At 43.4% G+C, this 17,161-nt stretch overlaps 1 protein-coding gene across 3 annotated transcripts; it reads left to right on the top strand.

Moving 5' to 3' along the window:
* The first annotated feature begins 530 nt into the window (after positions 1–530).
* NPM1 (nucleophosmin 1) lies at positions 531–14,003 on the top strand. Of its 3 annotated transcripts, none has more exons than XM_054389455.1 (11): positions 531–641; positions 1,358–1,437; positions 3,855–3,974; positions 4,275–4,368; positions 5,299–5,402; positions 5,891–5,946; positions 6,377–6,431; positions 7,866–7,955; positions 9,286–9,387; positions 12,613–12,687; positions 13,660–14,003. In XM_054389455.1, the coding sequence occupies exons 1-11, from the start codon at positions 578–580 to the stop codon at positions 13,696–13,698; spliced, it is 879 nt and encodes a 292-aa protein (XP_054245430.1). In that variant the 5' UTR covers positions 531–577; the 3' UTR covers positions 13,699–14,003. The 3 variants fall into 3 exon arrangements, with proteins under 3 accessions (XP_054245430.1, XP_054245431.1, XP_054245432.1); XM_054389456.1 differs by having other exon boundaries at positions 7,866–7,959; positions 9,293–9,387; XM_054389457.1 differs by lacking the exon at positions 7,866–7,955.
* Positions 14,004–17,161: the final 3,158 nt, after the last annotated feature.

Here is a 17,161-nt window from a genome sequence, read left to right as displayed (position 1 = left end):
GGGGACCTGGCAGTGCTGGGTTTACGGTTGGATTTTTATAATCTGTAAGGTGTCTCTCCTCAAAATCGATTCTGTGATTTTATGACACCCGGCGCCAAGCCCTTTCCCGCCAGCGTACAGCCGTTTCATGCCGTCACCAGGCCTCTCCCTCCAGGTTACAGCAAGGAGCGGGCACCTGCATGGGCGGCGCTTGCCGCCTGTTCCCGCCGAGGTCACGCCGACCACATGCATGACAGAACGGCTACCGGCACGCAGCCCTGTCGGCCCCGTAGCCTCCCCGGGCCCGTGGGGGCCGCGCCGGCCGCCTCCATCTTGTGATGGCCGCAGCCCCTAAACCGCGGCACGACGCCATGAGCCGCGCGCTCACGACCACCCTACGCGGGAGCGCGCGGCGGGGGCCGAGCGGCGCGTGCGCAGAGGCGGGGCAGCGGGCCGAGGGAGCGTGGCCGAGCGCGCGAGTCTCGCGAGAACACGCGGGCTATATCTGGGAGTGGGCGGGAACACGGCTTCCTTTAGTGCGTGTCCGCCCGCAACGCAGTTCGCTACAAGGCTCCTCCCGCGCCAGCAGGCCGAGAAGATGGAGGACAGCGCCATGGACATGGAGAGCATGGGCCCCCTGCGCCCACAGACCTTCCTCTTCGGTAACAGCCCGTCGTTCACCCAGATCTGCCTTCCCGGGGCCTGCCGGCCCCTCCGCTCCCTCAGTCCCCGGGGCCAAGCGGGAGGCGGCCCGTGGCAGAGGGGGCCGCGGGGCCTGGTGCCGGCCTTGCGCCGCGCCCTAGCGGGATGAGGGGAGGCGGCAAGGGCCTTGCTGAGGGGGGATGCGCGCCGCTAACGATGGTGGCCGCCGCGGGCTTCCCGGCGGCGCGCGTCCCACGTGGTGCGCTTCTCGCACGTGGCGCTGTCCCGGCCCAGCACGGCCCAGCGCTTTTGTTCTCCGCGCCGCCACCCCACCCGTTCCTAACGGCTCGGCCGCGCTCGCAGCGCCGGGAGCAGCGGCGGAGCACATGGCAGCGCTCTCGCTGGGTTAGCACGTGGAGGGATGTGGGGCCGCGGCCTGCCTTGCCATTAGCCCCGGGGTGGGGAGTCCGGGCTTCCTGGCTAACGCGGGGGACGTGGAATGTGGATGAGCTTGGAGCGGATGCTTGAAAGGAGTACGCTAGAACTGCGTGGTCCGCAGTAGGCCGCGGGCTCGCCTGGGTTTTTCCTCGCCCCACGTGTTTCTCGTGTGCCTGGAGTGCCGTTGGTTTTCTGAGTGATTGCCGTGTCTTGAAGCAGCGACTTTTAAAACCAGTGGTTAGCAAATACTTGGGTATAAGCAGCGTAGTGTGCTTATGATTAAACCGTCTTTTTGCAGGCTGTGAGCTTAAAGCAGATAAGGAGTATCAGTTCAAAGTAGATGATGAAGAAAACGAGCATCAATTGTCTTTGAGAACGGCAAGTATCACTTCGTTTTGAAGTTGCAGGGTTTTATATTTTTAACTAGTGCTGTGTGATGTTAGAAGTGAGGGTTTTAATACATACGTTAATTATTTCATTTCTTTTAATAATAATTTTTTTGCAAATCACTTAAAATCTCATCGGCCAAAATACAGTCTGATATCTATTAATTTAGTAGGTCATGGGAGCTAGCAGGAGCACAGGTGGAGGTTAGATATACAGGAACCGTATATGGGCACAGCACGGTTCATTGGACTTTAATTTTGTAAAGCTTTTCCATATATTCTCCAAACATCATGCCCAGAGGTGTTTTTTTTCCTCATGAGCAGCTAATAACGAAGTCTTATGCTTTGATTTGTTGTCCTTGGTGTCAACCTCTGTCAGGATGTGACTACAAAAGGTCTGTTTTCATTCAGATAATTTAGCTAACAGGACGTTCCTGGAAATAGGGATCTGCACACTGAATTCTTAGATGTGTCCTTGGAGCTTTCTGCCTTCCACAAACAAGACTTTGTTTTGGACTGAGCATGTTACTTTTTGATAGCAGGAAGGTAATATGATTCAACTTTACGGGCAAGGAGTTGAAAAGTTGTAGCATCTCTCTACTTCAGGATTTCTCACTGTATTTCTTTAAATACAGAAAGACATCTTGATGATACTTGGAAACGAGGCCTATAACTGTAGATTACTTCCTACAGCAGAATTGTTTCCCATAGCAGACTTGCATAACAATGCTTTAAACTTTTTCACAGTGCTATATAGAATATTTTAATACAGATGCTATGATTTTGTGAATCACGTGTCTTCAGTCCTTGTATTTTATGAAAATTTCAGCCTGGACTAGACAGGCTAATTAGTTCTTTGAATTTCTTTTGAGGGAAGAATATAACTGAAATATATATAGGAGGAGTTCATGCAGATAGTTCTTATATCTGTAATGCTTGTCAGGCAGATGAAATTAGTCACTGAGTGATAACTGACTTGTGTGGCTTTATCCAAAGATCCTGGTTTTGAAAAACTGCTTGTTGCATGACTTCTGTCTCTTGTGGAGGGTGAAGCAGATTGAGTGTGTACCAGTACTTACCTTTTAGCATTGTGGGGGGAAAAAGATTCTCACTCAGTAACCTGCCTTTTTAAAAACCAAAACTGATGCACAGGAGGAATGAAGGATGAAATAACTAATGACAAACTGGAAATGTCTCAGGGGCTTGTAAGATTTTTGATATACCTACTCTGGCAAGCAGAGGAAGCTGATGGAAGATAGAGTGTGGAGCTAGCAAATATCCAAGGACTGCTCTGATGGAAGGCTAAACATATAATGATTGACTGATGTGTCAGTTACAATACGGATGTGGTAATGGACTTGGGTGTGAAGCACGGAAAGTTGGGCGGAAATAAAAAAACTGCAAGTGAAAGGAGAGGAGGATTGATGCGTGTAGAGGCATGAGGGCTTCTGTAGGTGTCTTAGTAATGATAGCTGAGAAAAGAGGGATACTCACTGCTTCATTACTTATGGCCAGCATGCATTCCTTCAGTGTAGAAATGGAAGCATATGAATGGATACTTGGCAAATATTAAATAAATTTAACAGTATTGCTTGAACTGGTGCAGAAGTCAGTAACTGAAGGTGGAAGGCATTCTCTTAAATTCCTGTCCTGGTGGATAGTCCTACCAGCTGAATTATGCAGTGTTGTTGCTAACTCATTTGAGCAGCCATTTCACTTTTTAAAATTTACAGTAACAAAATGTGCCAGCAGTAGTGAATCCTAGATCTTGTTTCTCAGCTTTCATTGAAAGTCTAGTCTGGATCAGGATAGCCTGCCTAAAATTCAGTTCTTGGAGAATGGAAACTTGAAGTAGCGTGCCTCTGCCACTTTACACCCACATCTCCCATACAGAATGGAAATCTTTCTTTTCCTGGGCATTGAGAAACAGTCTTGTTTGCTGGCCTCTGGAACAGTTGCATGTAATTCTGACTCACATGCCAGAGGTTAAGAGAACTAGATTTTCAGGACTCCCATATCTCACCCATTTGCCTCCCTGCAGCTATAGTTTTTTTAGTCTTCAGAAAGTGCTAGGCTTGTAATAGTGTAAGGATTCTAGCACTTGAGTTTTGAAATGGTCTGGGAGAAGAGCTCTCAGTCTTTGAAGTAATGCATAAGCCAAGGCATAAATGGCAGTACTGAACTGAGCAGTGGTTAAGACCTAACTGCTTGCTGAATACCAAGTAGGCAAACAGTGTGTAGTGTGATAGCGAAGCAGTTGGCAGATGAGACGTGGCAAGAAGGGGAAGGATAAAGGCTGTGATACTGTCTTGCCTTGCACTTCAATCTTGAGATGTAGAACAGTGAATGTGGTTCAGAGGACTCAAGAATATTTGGGAAGGTGCTAAAAGTGTGCATTGTTCTTGACAGGTTACTTTAGGGGCTGGAGCCAAAGATGAGTTGCATGTTGTAGAAGCAGAAGCGTTGGACTATGAAGGCAACCCTGTCAAAGTAGTCCTGGCATCTCTGAAAATGTCTGTGCAGCCTACGGTAAGTACAGGGGCTTGGAAAAATATGCTGTCAATTGTTTCAGGTGAGAAAGATTAGTTAGAAAAGGGTTTGGAAGACTGAATTTTGGTTGAACTTCAATTTTGATAAGCAATGAGAATGTAATGTGCACATTGTGTGACCCTGATTTGACTCTTAAACGAATACTGTGTTAGATGGAAACTTGCAGTAACTCTTGGTCTTGGAGTGTGTAGATGCTGGTGCTTTTGGTTTCATTTATAGGGATCATTTGTTAAGCACGCTGTCTTTAATAGTTGAGTGAGTAAGTTTGTTTCCCCTTAGGTTTCATTAGGTGGCTTTGAGATCACACCACCAGTGGTCTTGCGGTTGAAGTGCGGTTCAGGGCCCGTTTACGTCAGTGGGCAACATCTTGTAGGTATGTATTAGTCTGGTTATTAATCTCATCCTGCTACCTGTCAGTACCATGAGAGCTTCAATTAACATACCTGGTGTCTCAAATAGTGCTTTCTCTAATGCTGACCCTCTGAATCTTAAACTCTTCTCAGAGGTGTGAGGGGAAACAAGGACAAAGGAGTTCAGGGAAGTACTTGCATACCTTTTCTTGCCTCATGTTTTGTATGGCTCAGGGGTGTTCATCAGTTCTAATTTCATTCCCTACAGTGTTAGTTTCCTGGTGTTAGTGTCTCACAGCATTCTGCTGTGACAAGACTGCCCATGAAATAGTTTTGAGCGCTAGCGCTAAAACCTAAGTTGGGACGAGCCTTCTCCTTCGAAATGTCTTCTGAAAGGTCTTTGTCCAGAAGTGTCTTAAAAGTCTCTTCAGGAATGAAGACAATTATAGTTTTTCTATGACCACTTTTCTGTTACAGGCAGTGTATGGATGGTTATTCACCTATTTTGGATTCAGGAGAAGCTGGATTTAGATCAGACACTAGGCTGAAATTCTTCCCCATGAGGGTGGTGAGGCACTGGAACGGGTTGCCCAAAAAAGCTGTGGAGGCCCCAACCCTGGAAGTGTTCAAAGCCAGGTTGGATGAGGCCTTGAGCAACCTAGTCTAGTAGGTGGCATACCTGCAGTTGTGATGGGGTTTGAACTAGATGATCTGTAAGGTCTCTTCCATCCCATGCTATGATTTTGGTTTAGTGTAATAGTATGCATGCAATTAACTGAGCTTCTAATTTTTGTGGTTAGATAGCTAATAGGAAGCTTCCTCCTATCAATTAAGCACCCCAGTGAGACCACACCTGTTAGTTGGGGTTGGTACTCTTCATTTCATACTAGCAGTCTTATTTTAACTGTTCACAAATGAGGTGAGTTTTTTAAACATTGCCATCATCTTGCCAGCTTTAGAGGAAGAACCAGAATCAGATGAAGAGGAAGAGGATACAAAAATTGTGAACACTTCCACAAAGAGACCAGCAAGTGGAGGAGCAGCTAAAACACCCCAGGTATCTGTGTCTATGGAATTTTCATAGCTTCTTACTGCTGCTCCTAGGAGTAAATAATTAGGTGGCTTGCTATGATTTACCAAGTGTCTTTTTGATATCTGCAGGGAAGAATTATTTTGTACTTGAGTCTTGAAAAGTGTTATTCTATGAAATTTCACTTAAGTATGGAGAGCTTCCAGAGCTTTCTTGGAGGGGTTAATGTGAAGGCTATTAAAAAATGGAAGTTGTCCACAGCAGTAACTGAAGGTGTGCTGGTTTTGATGCAAATGTCAGCATATTGCAAGAATTTAGATGCTGATTGAAGCTCTGTAGTGTAGAAGGAAAGGTTCATGTGCTCAGAGCATGCTGTAGATGTGTCAATAGCTTTTGACTGTAACTTGTTCTTTAGATATATTGATGGAAGATAGTCTTGTTATCCCACAGGTTGTTATGGATGAAGGTTGCTGTTTAAGACAAACTGGTATTGACACTTGCTTTTGTTTTTAAAGAAAAAAGCAAAATTAGCAGAAGATGATGAAGATGACGATGATGACGACGATGATGAGTATGTATTCTTGTTGGTGAATTCTAGAGTAGTCTTAACTGTTTCAGAATATCAAGGATATTAAGTGAAGAAACTTACTTTTTATCTGGGCTATGAAAAGGTAGAATTACCTTGAGTTATCTCCACAATGACAAACATGTCATACTAGGTTATTAAACTTACTTTCATGTAATTAACTTGTATTAAACTAAACATTTCTCAGGTAGAAGTAGTGGAAGTCGTAAGATGTGTGCCTTCAGTGTTAAAGCAGAAGGAAAGTAATGTGGTCTAATGCCTTGCAGTGTGTTAACAAAAGGTCTGTTAGACTTGGGGAGATACTTGCTTCCTTTATGAAGAAGACATTTTACTGGGAGGGGTAAGACTCAATTCCTAATATGGTTAGAGCTGTGAGTATGAATTTCGAACTGAGTAACTACCTTTCTGATTTTAGTGATGAGGACGACTTAGAGGATGATGAAGAAGAAATTAAAGCACCAATGAAGAAAGTAAGTGTCCAATATACACACACGTGACCCTTCAAGTGGCTGGTAAAACCAGATAGCCTTACTATCTGCAGCTAAATTTATTCATATGAGGGAGCAAGTGCTAACACCTCTAAGCTTACTCATAGGTGTTAATTGACTGTCCATACTGAGGTGTCACTGCATAAGACTGACTGAAAGACCTCTGAAGCAGAAGGTGGTGTGGTAAGAAAACTGCATAAGTGAGAGAGCAGTTTAGGTTTGAACTCCATATTTATTGTAATGCAGAAGCTATTTGAAGTTGGTGTCCTGTGTATAGTATTTTGGTTTAATAATGGTCTGAATTGAAATACAAAGGATGAGAGTCCAGGCACATAATCCCTTAAGTGAAGGATTTGGGGCATGACTGTTTGCAATGTGTGATTGTTTTGATTTGGCTTAGTCCAAGGAAATTGTAATGGGACACTGGGATGCTTCAGTGTGGGTGTGCACCCAACTCATCGTTTATTTGCTGCAGAGTGGGGCTGGATTCCTACCAGCATGGCTATGCAGGTATCAGACTGGTATGAGTTCCTGTGTGGATACTGGCCAGCAGACAAAGCTCTGCTTAGAGATGTAGACAAGGTTTTGCCGTTTCAGTTAGTCCTGCATACTGTGAAGAAACTCCAGCAACCTGACTTTCAATACAAAATGGATCTAAATGAGAGAGGCTCTTGGAAAAGGTTCACTGCAGGTGCTTGGATGTGAAGTGGCATGAACCCTTGAGTGCCATCTGGTGGTAAAATTAGCTAATGACCTTTAAGCTGCAACTCGAATACTTGAATTTTTATGATCGTGTCTGTTAACCATTTAATGTTCTACTTCACTATCTGCTGCTCTGTCTGAATGAATAGATGATGGTGCATTGATAGTTTAAGGCCTGGTAAAGACAATCTGAACTGTGAACTTCCTGCCATCTAATCAGATCTAGTGGGTCCTTGATTTGTATAGAAATCTAAGAATTCACTTCTTAGATATACAAGTGTTGCATTACCCACACATATCCCAGGTGATGCTTCTGTACAAAATGCAAAAAAATATACTATGTAGCACTGAGTCATATAAGTGTTGCTGTGCCACCTAAAATTATTCTTAAGTCATATCTGCCTCCAGAAGCCTGCATGGTAATAGTTAAGGGAAGATGTAACGCATAAGGGAAATGTATTTGGAGTCCCATGTGGTTTTAAGGTATAGCAAAACTTAATCCTGCTTATTGTGTTGCTCTATCAGTTTAGCATTTGAATTCCTGTAGTACGCTTCTTGCTTAAATGGTGAGCACTAAAAATGCTTTGTGGGCAGTGAGAAAGCCTTTGTTTGAGGTTAAATAGAGTGTAACTGTTACCAAAACTTGAGTATGAATGACATTAACACTTACTAGCAGTTTTTAAAGGCAAATAAACTCAAGTGCTTTCTTTTCAGCCTGTCCGTGAGACTCCAGGAAAAAATATGCAGAAAGCAAAGCAAAATGGAAAAGACTCTAAGCCGTCCACACCAGCATCTAAATCAAAAGTGAGTGAGGACAAATGAGTAAAAAAAGGTTTTGTGTGGAAGCTAATCTTCTTGCCTAATAACTTTAAATAATATACTAACCATTAAGTTAGGGTTCTGTATGTTTCATACATTCATAGAATGGTTTAGGTTGGAGGGGACCTTGATAATCTAGTGGCAGGGACACCTTCCACCAGATGAGGTTGCTCAAGGTCTCATTCAGCCTGGCCTTAAACACCTCGAGGGAAGGGGAACCCATGTCCTCCTTGGGCAACCTGTTCAGTGTCTCACCATCCTCACTGGGAAGAATTTCTTCCTGATCTCCTGTCTAAATCTACCTTCCAAGTTCAAAGCCATTGCCCCTCATCCTGTCACTACAAGACCTTGTAAAAAGTCCCTCTCCAAGTCTCCTGTAGCCCCCTTAAAGTACTGGAAAGCTGCCCTAAGGTCTCCCCAGAGCCTTCTCTTCTCCAGGCTGAATGTCCCAAGCTCTTTCAGCCTGTCCTGGTAGAGGAGGTTCTCTGGCCCTCTGATCATCTTTGTGTCCTTCTGGACATGCTCCAGCAGCTGCATGTCCCTCTTACGCTGAGAGATGAATATGCTAAATATGAACCATGCTGGCTGTGCTGTTTGTTATATGTTGCTCTTTGAAACTCTTGAGTGATCAATACATAACTGCAGCATCTGAGATCTGAAATCAGATGTGCTGTACTGGTGATCCCACAGGTCAAAATAGCTGCTTGTCCAGGAGGGTGAGTGCCAGCTGCCTTGCCACTGCAGGGCAGTAGGAGGCTGTTGCACATGGGGGAATCTCACTGAACTGGGATGTTTGAGAACTTAAGAGCTTCCTTGTTCAGTTTGGTAGTTTTCAAGCTTCCTTAGGCAGCTTTTCCTTGCAGTATGTACCTGAACATGCATGCTGGAAGGTTAACACAGGTTAGGGTGTGATGGATGTCAGGGTAGCATCTGGAAAACAGTACAGATGTGCGATTTAAGGCTTGACTTAATCTGGCTACAATTGTGGAGTGAACTAAGCCACTGATGGGGTTATTTTCCATTTTATTTCTGGGAGAAAGAGCTGTAGAGGCCTAGCAGCAAGATGCTAACTATGCAAACAGTAGTAACTCAACCGAAATGTGTTCTTTTCCGTGTCTGAGGAATATGTTGTGGAAGCACAAGTGCAACTTCTGTGACTTTTTGCAAGCTATCTGAAGTACCTGTGATCACTTAGTGTTTTTATTATACACAAATGCTAGAGTAAGTTTTAACATTCTTGAGTTCAGAAAACTTGATTTGTATACGAAGTAGCTTTGTGTGTGTGCAAGCTCCTAATGATGTGAATGACTTTCAGACTCCAGATTCCAAGAAGGATAAATCTCTAACTCCAAAAACTCCAAAGGTCCCTCTGTCGTTAGAGGAGATAAAAGCAAAAATGCAAGCATCTGTAGATAAGGTGAGTTTTTGGAACCTCTGTGTTTCTCAGCCATATTTTTCTTTCTTCCCACGGATTAGAAGAGTTGCATGTTTTTAAGAAATAGTTGTGTCATTGGCTGTGCAGTTATCAGAGCATGTTGATGTTGAAGCTCTGAGAAATGAAAACTCACATGGGGCAAAAAGAATCCTCAGTACTCATGATGAATGCCACTGGTTTTGTGTTCCTCCATCAGGTCAATGAGTAATTTGGTATAACTGAGTGAAATGTCTGTTTGAAAAGAACCCACAATAAAAAAGGCAAAGCAATATACCTTGAGTTTTCATTTATTCTCAAGGTGTCTTAAACAGTGTACCCTTTGTAGGCAACTAAAGCAGAGTTCTTCATGTGCTTGGAAGAGTTCATAATCTTAAAGCAGTATCTACCTTAAGAGATCCATATGCTTGTAGGACTCTCTATCTTCCAGAAGGGGGAGATATGTGCTTGTGATATGCATTAGTGAAGACCTGGAAGGATGTGCTTTTAACTGGAGACCTGAGATTAGTTCGGTCTGCCCTCAATGGATGCTTCATCTTTTGAAGGCCAGAGGGCATTTGCCGTGTATCTGGTGGCTGTCAGCTTTGACTAGCACTTCATGATTATGCATAGCAGAATTATTCTTAGCTTGCTGTTTAAGATCAAGAAGGAAGATTGCATTTTAGTTATAGGCTGTTTGGATTAAAGTGACACAGGTAATAGCAGTTCTTTCCCTCTTAGCCAGGCTTGGCAGTCTGCTAGCTGGGGGAGCAGTTGAGCACACACCGGTACTACAGAACAGTGAGGGCCTGACAGCAGGAACTCTGAGCTCTGGATTTACTTCAGGAGCTCTGGAGTGTGCTTACTTCTGCTTGTTTGTGACTGAACCAGGGTATTTACTGGAGACTTTTGACTGACGTCAGTGCTACAAAGATTCCTGGTTTGCTTTTTTTCCTTGGTTTGGTCTGAGTTGATAAACTTTTTGCCCCTGAAAGTGGCAATCAAATTGTCTAAAGAATTAGGATTATCCTCTGCTTAGATTCTTAAAATGTTTTGAGGTGGCTTTGTTCCAGCATGTGAGATAGGACCCAGAAGTGTTTGAATCCAGAATGGATGTAGAGTGGGCAGTGACAGATTGTGATGAGGATCAAAATGCATACCCCTAAACCATGAAGCTGACAGTGATGGATGGTATGGTTCTGCTAGGTCAAGCTAACCTTGTGGAGCTAGTGGATGCTAGGGTGGGTTTTGCATGACTCAGAGGAGCTGTGATTAGTGTTGGATTCTGCAGTGTAAGCAGAAGCTGCTGAGCTGCTCACAGTAGACAGATGCTCCTGTGGGAGGGGAAAGCATGCAGAGCAGATAAATGGCAAGTAGTTCTAGTATGTACTTTGAAGAGTGTTTTTACTGGGAAATGCTGTGTAAGCACAAATTTGCAGAAGCAATAACAGGCAGCTTAATTTAATGTTCTCCAAGGTGATGCTACAGCATAACTCAGCAAGGCAGAAGGTCTGTGTGTTGCCATACACAATAGCACTTCTATCTGACAACCAGCAAGTTGGCAGCTTAAAAAAAAATGACTACTAAATTAGAGTGTAAGTGCTCTATTGTGTAGTAAGCAGCTGTTGAGAAACTAAGAAGAAAAGCATCAGTAATTAACAGAATCCAGAGGCAAGACATTGTCCAAATCCAACCTTCTTGGGTGCTGTATTGCACTCTCAGATATTCCTAATGCTGCTTTGTTTCCTTTGAACATAAAATTGTAGTCTTCTGCAATGTGAACATAAAATTGTAGTCTTCTGCAATGTGCTGAGTAGCAACCTAAGTGTGCTGTTCTAAATAATTAAGTACATTTCAACTGATGAACCTGAAAAAAAATGGGGAAAACATTTACTCATGGGTCATGTGAAAAAGTAAATCAGTCTCTTAAAACAGTGTGCTGAATTATTTTTGCCTGGAGATAGGAAGAGGCATGAAGGATAAACAGATCCATGAACGATTACTGAATGTGATCGTTCATTTGAGTATCTACAAAGACAATTTGGAGATAGAATCAAATATTAGGATGGAATAATTTTGTTTGGAAAAGACCTTTTAAGATCATCAAGGCGAACCATTCTCAAACTCTGCCAAGTTTGGTGCTAAACCATGTTCCCTCAACGCCACATCCGTGGATGGGGATTCAGCCACTATCATGAATTGAATTGAACCTGCTGCTGTGACTCGTGACATGCTTTAGTCATGTAAGCTTCAAAAAATGAAAGTGCTGGGGCTTGAAGTTCAGATTTCCTGTCTTGGTTGCTGCTTCTGGGTTTTGGGTTCTTGGGTGTTGTTTTTTTCCACAGGGATGGTGGTGGGACAAGGAGGGGTAGGGGAAATAGTTTTCTGGCTTGGGCTTTTGGCTTCCTTGCTTCTGTTTGCTGCTGCTTTGCATCGTGCTTCTTCTGCAAGTAGGCTTAGGTAACTATATTTTGTACTATGTTTATCTGATTTTGATCAGTAAACTCTTCCTGCCTCTCTTTTTGTCTCAATCCTGAGTTTTTGTGTGTTACTTTTCCCTCACTTGTGTGTGTGGGGGAAAACAGGTTTGACCCATTTTGTTCTGATTCAAACCATAACATATGGCCTGTTCCAGTGTTTGAGAACCCTTTCAGTGAAGAATTCTTCTGATACCCAATCTGACCCTTCCCTAGTGCAACTTGTCCTATCACTTAACTCCCTGGGAAAAAAGGAGCTCCAGCCTTCTTTCAGGGAGTTGTAGAGAGCTTAGAAGGTCTCTCCTCATCCTCCAGGTTAAACAACTCCAGTTCCCTCAGCTGCTCTTCACAAAATATCTTCTCCAGACCCTTACCCAGCTTCTAGGACAGTTCTTTAAATTCATAAAATGAATGTATTGGAATAAGCCATGAAGGGTGTGGGGAAGATAAATTTTACTACTTCAGATTTATGTGAATGTTGACTGCAAATAAGGCTAAGTGGTGAGTACTTGGTATTACGTTTCTGAGCAGGAGCAAAGATGCTCATACATTCTAGTGTGCAGGCACTTCTCTGAGAATTGTTGGGTACTGAAAGGGAACAAACTCATGGTTTTAAAAGTAGGTTGATTGGGGATGTTGCAAGGTGAGCTCAGTAAAATTGCAGAGGGTTTAAGCTTCACAAGTTGTTTACTGGAATCATTAAATGACCTGCATAAACTAATGATTTTTTTTTTTTTCTTTTTCCCCCAATCAGGGTATTACCCTTCCTAAGCTGGAACCCAAATTTGCCAACTATGTTAAGAATTGCTTCAGGACGGAGGACCAGAAGGTAACTGAATTTATTGGAACATGATGAAGTCCAAAAACTTTTATAACGACTCAGGGATTCTTTTCCACTTTTAATCTTTACAAGCATTGGACTGTTTCAAAGAGTTACAAACCACGAACAATACTTCAAATTAAAAAAACTGGAATGGTCTTAAGGGTTTAGTTGGCTCAGATGGGAAAGTTAATATTTTATTACATTTTTCCAGCTTTTATATGGTTGGTAAATTATCTCTTGCTCACTAAACCCACAGAATTTTCCTTTTGGCACCATCTTGGCTAAGGAAATGAGCTGTGGTTTTCCTTGCTGCTGAATTTGGCCACCTAGGCCAGTCTGCTGTTGAGCCTTTTGTTGGGGAGGGTGTCTGGGAGGGGGAACTGTTTTGTGACTGAGATTATGGCTTTCTTCCTACATTTTCTCCCAAAGTCAACTGAACTCTTGTAAGAGGGCAAGCCAAAAGGTGGTATCAGGAAGCAAGTTCTGAATTAGTTATTACTCAACATATGCTAGGCTAAAATGTCTTATGTTTCCCTATCAAAATTCCTCTGAGTTAATGCTTTATTCCAGTGACAGAATTCCTTCTGCTTTCCTGCTTCCCTCAGTGGTTTTGAGCAAACTTGTCTGATAGACAAATTGATAGGTTCTTGAAAGAAGGTTTAAAAGCAGTTAGGCTCAGCTACTGAAGTTGGTCTGACATGAGCCAGGGTAGGCAGAGTTCAGCCAATATTTGCCTAGCTGGTCCACACCCATCCTCTTGCTTACTTACCTTCACTATATTCTGATTATTGTGACTTAGAGTGAGTAACGGTCTTCTAGAAAGTGAGACTTTGGGTACCTCTGCAACTGCTTTCTCTCCAAGGAATGTTTTTTTTGTTGTAATTGAATGTCAGTCTTCTGTGGAGTAAGTGGCGATAGGAAACTGAAAATAATGAGAGAAATGAATTTTAATTTCTAACTTTTTATGTACACTTCCAGGTCATTCAAGCTCTCTGGCAGTGGAGACAGACTCTGTAAGAAAAGAAAACAGTTGAAACAGTTCATTAAAATCTGCAGTCTTCATTTCTGTAACCATTATTTGGCTGTCCTTTTTACAAATGCTGAAAGAGCTTTCCCTGCCGTGTCTGATAAATGTCATCCAGATTACCTTGCCAAGAATGTGTTGTCCAAAACGCCTGCTCAGTTTTTAAAGACAGGACTCCACCCTCAGCTTCACTTTAAGTATGTATGGAATGTTTTGATAAGGCATGGTGGTGGTCAGACAAATGGAAATGGTGGGGAGACTAAATGTACGTGGAAGAAAAATAAATTTTAGTATTTTAATAAAGCACTATCGTTTCTTTTTTTATGGGTTGGGGATAATCTGCATACTCAACCCAGAAGATAAAAACAGGGCTTTGAAGTTCCCATAGGAACTACTTCTAAGTATTTTAGCTACTCCTTTACACATCAGTCTCATTTATGTTGTTGACTTGAAAAACAACTCCCAATTCCAGGAGCTTTGCAGCTACTGAGCAGATGACTGGTGAGAGGCCTTAAGTGGTAAGTAGTGTTTTATTCTTGTCTGGAAGTGACCACTAATTATGTAATTGCCTAGAACAGCCTTTCCTGCATCTCAGTTTCTGAGCTGCTGCATTGCTCTTCGGTTTATGGTTTCTCTCTTAACAACCGAGTTTGTAGAGCTTGTGACTCTGCTTGTAAAACGTAATACCTCTGATTTGGGAATTGCTGTCTGTGCTGTTCCCCTCAGGGGCTGCAGGCTCTGAGGCTCTCCATGATTCCTGTGAGGGTTTTGTGAGAAGAGAATTGGACACTTGTAGGGTGTGCCTAGAGATCTTGCTAAAGGAGCTCCATGCCAGTGGATAAATTCCTGGGAATGAGTGGCTAATCTATCAAATCCCAAAGGCTCACATGGGCAGCTAGTACTTGATTAATGCCTACTGATTATGCCAAGAGGCAGAGTTAAATGTTTGAATCACAGAATATTAGGGGTTGGAAGGGACCTTGAAAGATCAAGTCCACCCTCCCCCACCAGACTAGGATCACCTGGAGTAGGTCACACAGGAACTCATCCAGGTGGGTTTTGAATGTCTCCAGAGAAAGGAGACCCTACAACCTCTGGGCAGCCTGTTCCAGTGCTCTGTCACCCTCACGGTGAAAAAAATTTTCCTTATGTTCATGTGGAGCTTCCTGTTCCAGCTTGCACCCCTTGTCCTGTCATTGGATATCGCTAATCAGAGCCTGGCTCTGTCCTGACACTCAGCCACTCCTGTTTGGTGTCATCAGCAAACTGGATGACTGTGCTGTGTTCCCTCATCTGGGTTGTTGAGGAATAGTTTGAATGGTGCTGGTCCCAGCACTGACCGCTGAGGGACTCCGCTAGATACAGGCCTCCAACTAGACTCTTCCTTTGACCACAACTCTGACTTCTACCCTTCAGTTCACATCCACCTCACTATCCTATCATCCAGGCCACATTTTCTCAGTTTAGCTATGAAGGTGCTGGGGGAGGCTGTCAAATGCTTTCTTGAGATCAAGATAAAAACATTGGAGTAGTTGTATAGTAAACTATTCAACTTTAATCCTTGCTATGTGTAAGAATGCTATGAAGTTTTTCACAGCAGAAAAATGTTACTTGAGAACAGAAGGGCATTAAAGCAGGTTGAGAGTTTTTCCACTTGAATTTGCACAATTGGTCTTACTACGGCGGTTGCCTACAAGACATGGTGAAAATTAGGATTGTGCTTTTGGGCATGGGGTCTTCAATTTTTTTTTTTTAACTTCTTCCCAAGTTGTTGCAGAAGCAGAATATATATATGGTTTGTAAACCTGTAACTGAAAATGTTTTCAAGGCTTGCTCTTGTAAACACCTCAGGTGTGAGGGAAACATGAATTTCCAGAAGCAAATCTTTGGAAAAACAAAGCCAAGCCAAGCGCATGGCAGAGAAGCAAAACACAGTGGAAGACTAGTGTCAAAGATTCACTTAAGCTTCGCTGCAGCATGTGAAGCTGCAGAATATAAGGGTTTGAAATGAGTTTCAGTGGGGTTATGTCAATAGATGATGTCATACGCACAAGTGAGAGCAAATTTCCCTGGTGAAATAGAACTAATGTCACAGAGGAGCTTATTTAAGCAAAATTGCCCTCAATTTTGGCTGAAACAAGTGAAAATTGTGCAGTAATTTCAGTAAGAGGCCATCCAGCCAATAAAATATTCTGAGTATTAAACTTGTAAGAAAAGTCAGGGTGTTTGCAGGTCATTGAACTGTGGTGGTTTGGCCCTGGCTGAGGGCCAGATGCCCACCAAAGCCACTCCATCATTCTGTTTCTTAGATGGATAGGGGAGAGGAAAAATGCAACCAGAGGCCTGAGAGTCAAGATAGAAGCAGTTAATAGGATGAAAAGCAAAGGCTGCACATGGAAGCAAGAGCAAATGAAGTTGTTGCTCTCTGCTCTTCACCAGCAGATGATGTTCAGTTGCACCCTGAGAAGCAAGGCTTCAGTACATGTGGTGATTGTTCCAGAGGACAGATTCCATCAGTGTCTGCCTCCACAATTCCTCCTTTCCCTCAGCTACATCACTGCAAAATGCAGCACTACAAAAGATGCTCTTGGGGAGGATTAACTCCAGCTCTGCCAACCCCAGTATGCTGACCAGAGCAGGTCTCTGTGACACAGCCAGGCCCAGCATGAGGAAAGAGCGGGAGAAGATAGAGCCCAGAGGGGCAGTTCTAAAGGAAAACATATTTCTGTGCTGTAGCCAGGGTGTAATGCAAGTCAAATTGTTGTCAGACTGCCATTGAGCATTGTGGGGCACCTGCATCAGGGCATAAAAATGGTAACTTTGGCCCCTGTTAGCTTCCTTACTCTATTTCCTGCCAGCTGTGAACAGGGGTTGGTGTGGCTGTCCACTGCCCTGTTCCTGGATGTGTAGTGATCTGCCCTGACCATCCTGGAAACAGACCTTGCCTGTTCCTGCCAGCCACATCTCCGAACACCTTGCTCCTGTTGGGACTGGCTGTGGGATGATTCCATGGGGCTGCTGGGCTGTGCAGCCCTATCCTCTAGAACATGCATGTGCAGCTGCCAGTTCTTCTGCTGCTTTGAACAGAGCCTCAAAGGTTGAATTAAAAATCTTAGAACTATCTCAGATGTGAAAATACCTGTTGAAGACAAGATAACCAAATACCAGATGTGGGCTATTGAAGTGTTGTTCTTGACTTTCAGGAGAGTTGAAACATGTCTTTGCCATGGTAATGACTTGATTGCAACAGAGCTGTAATGTTTTGATTGCTAAGTTGAGGGTTATAAACCTGTGTGATCCTGGTCCTTGAGAATACTGGTTTGTTTGAGAGCATAGAGGCCCACAGAGAAACAGTTCTTTCCTTTATAGGATGGTGAAATGCCTTTTCAGGTGACTTCTTTCTTTGTGAATTTGTCTCTTTGCTGTTCCAGAGTCTTTCTGCTCCTTGCTTTTTCC

This window comes from Indicator indicator, chromosome 18 (assembly GCF_027791375.1).
Source record: "Indicator indicator isolate 239-I01 chromosome 18, UM_Iind_1.1, whole genome shotgun sequence".
Taxonomy (NCBI): Eukaryota; Metazoa; Chordata; class Aves; order Piciformes; family Indicatoridae; genus Indicator; species Indicator indicator.
This window is presented reverse-complemented; position numbering and strand designations above follow the sequence as displayed.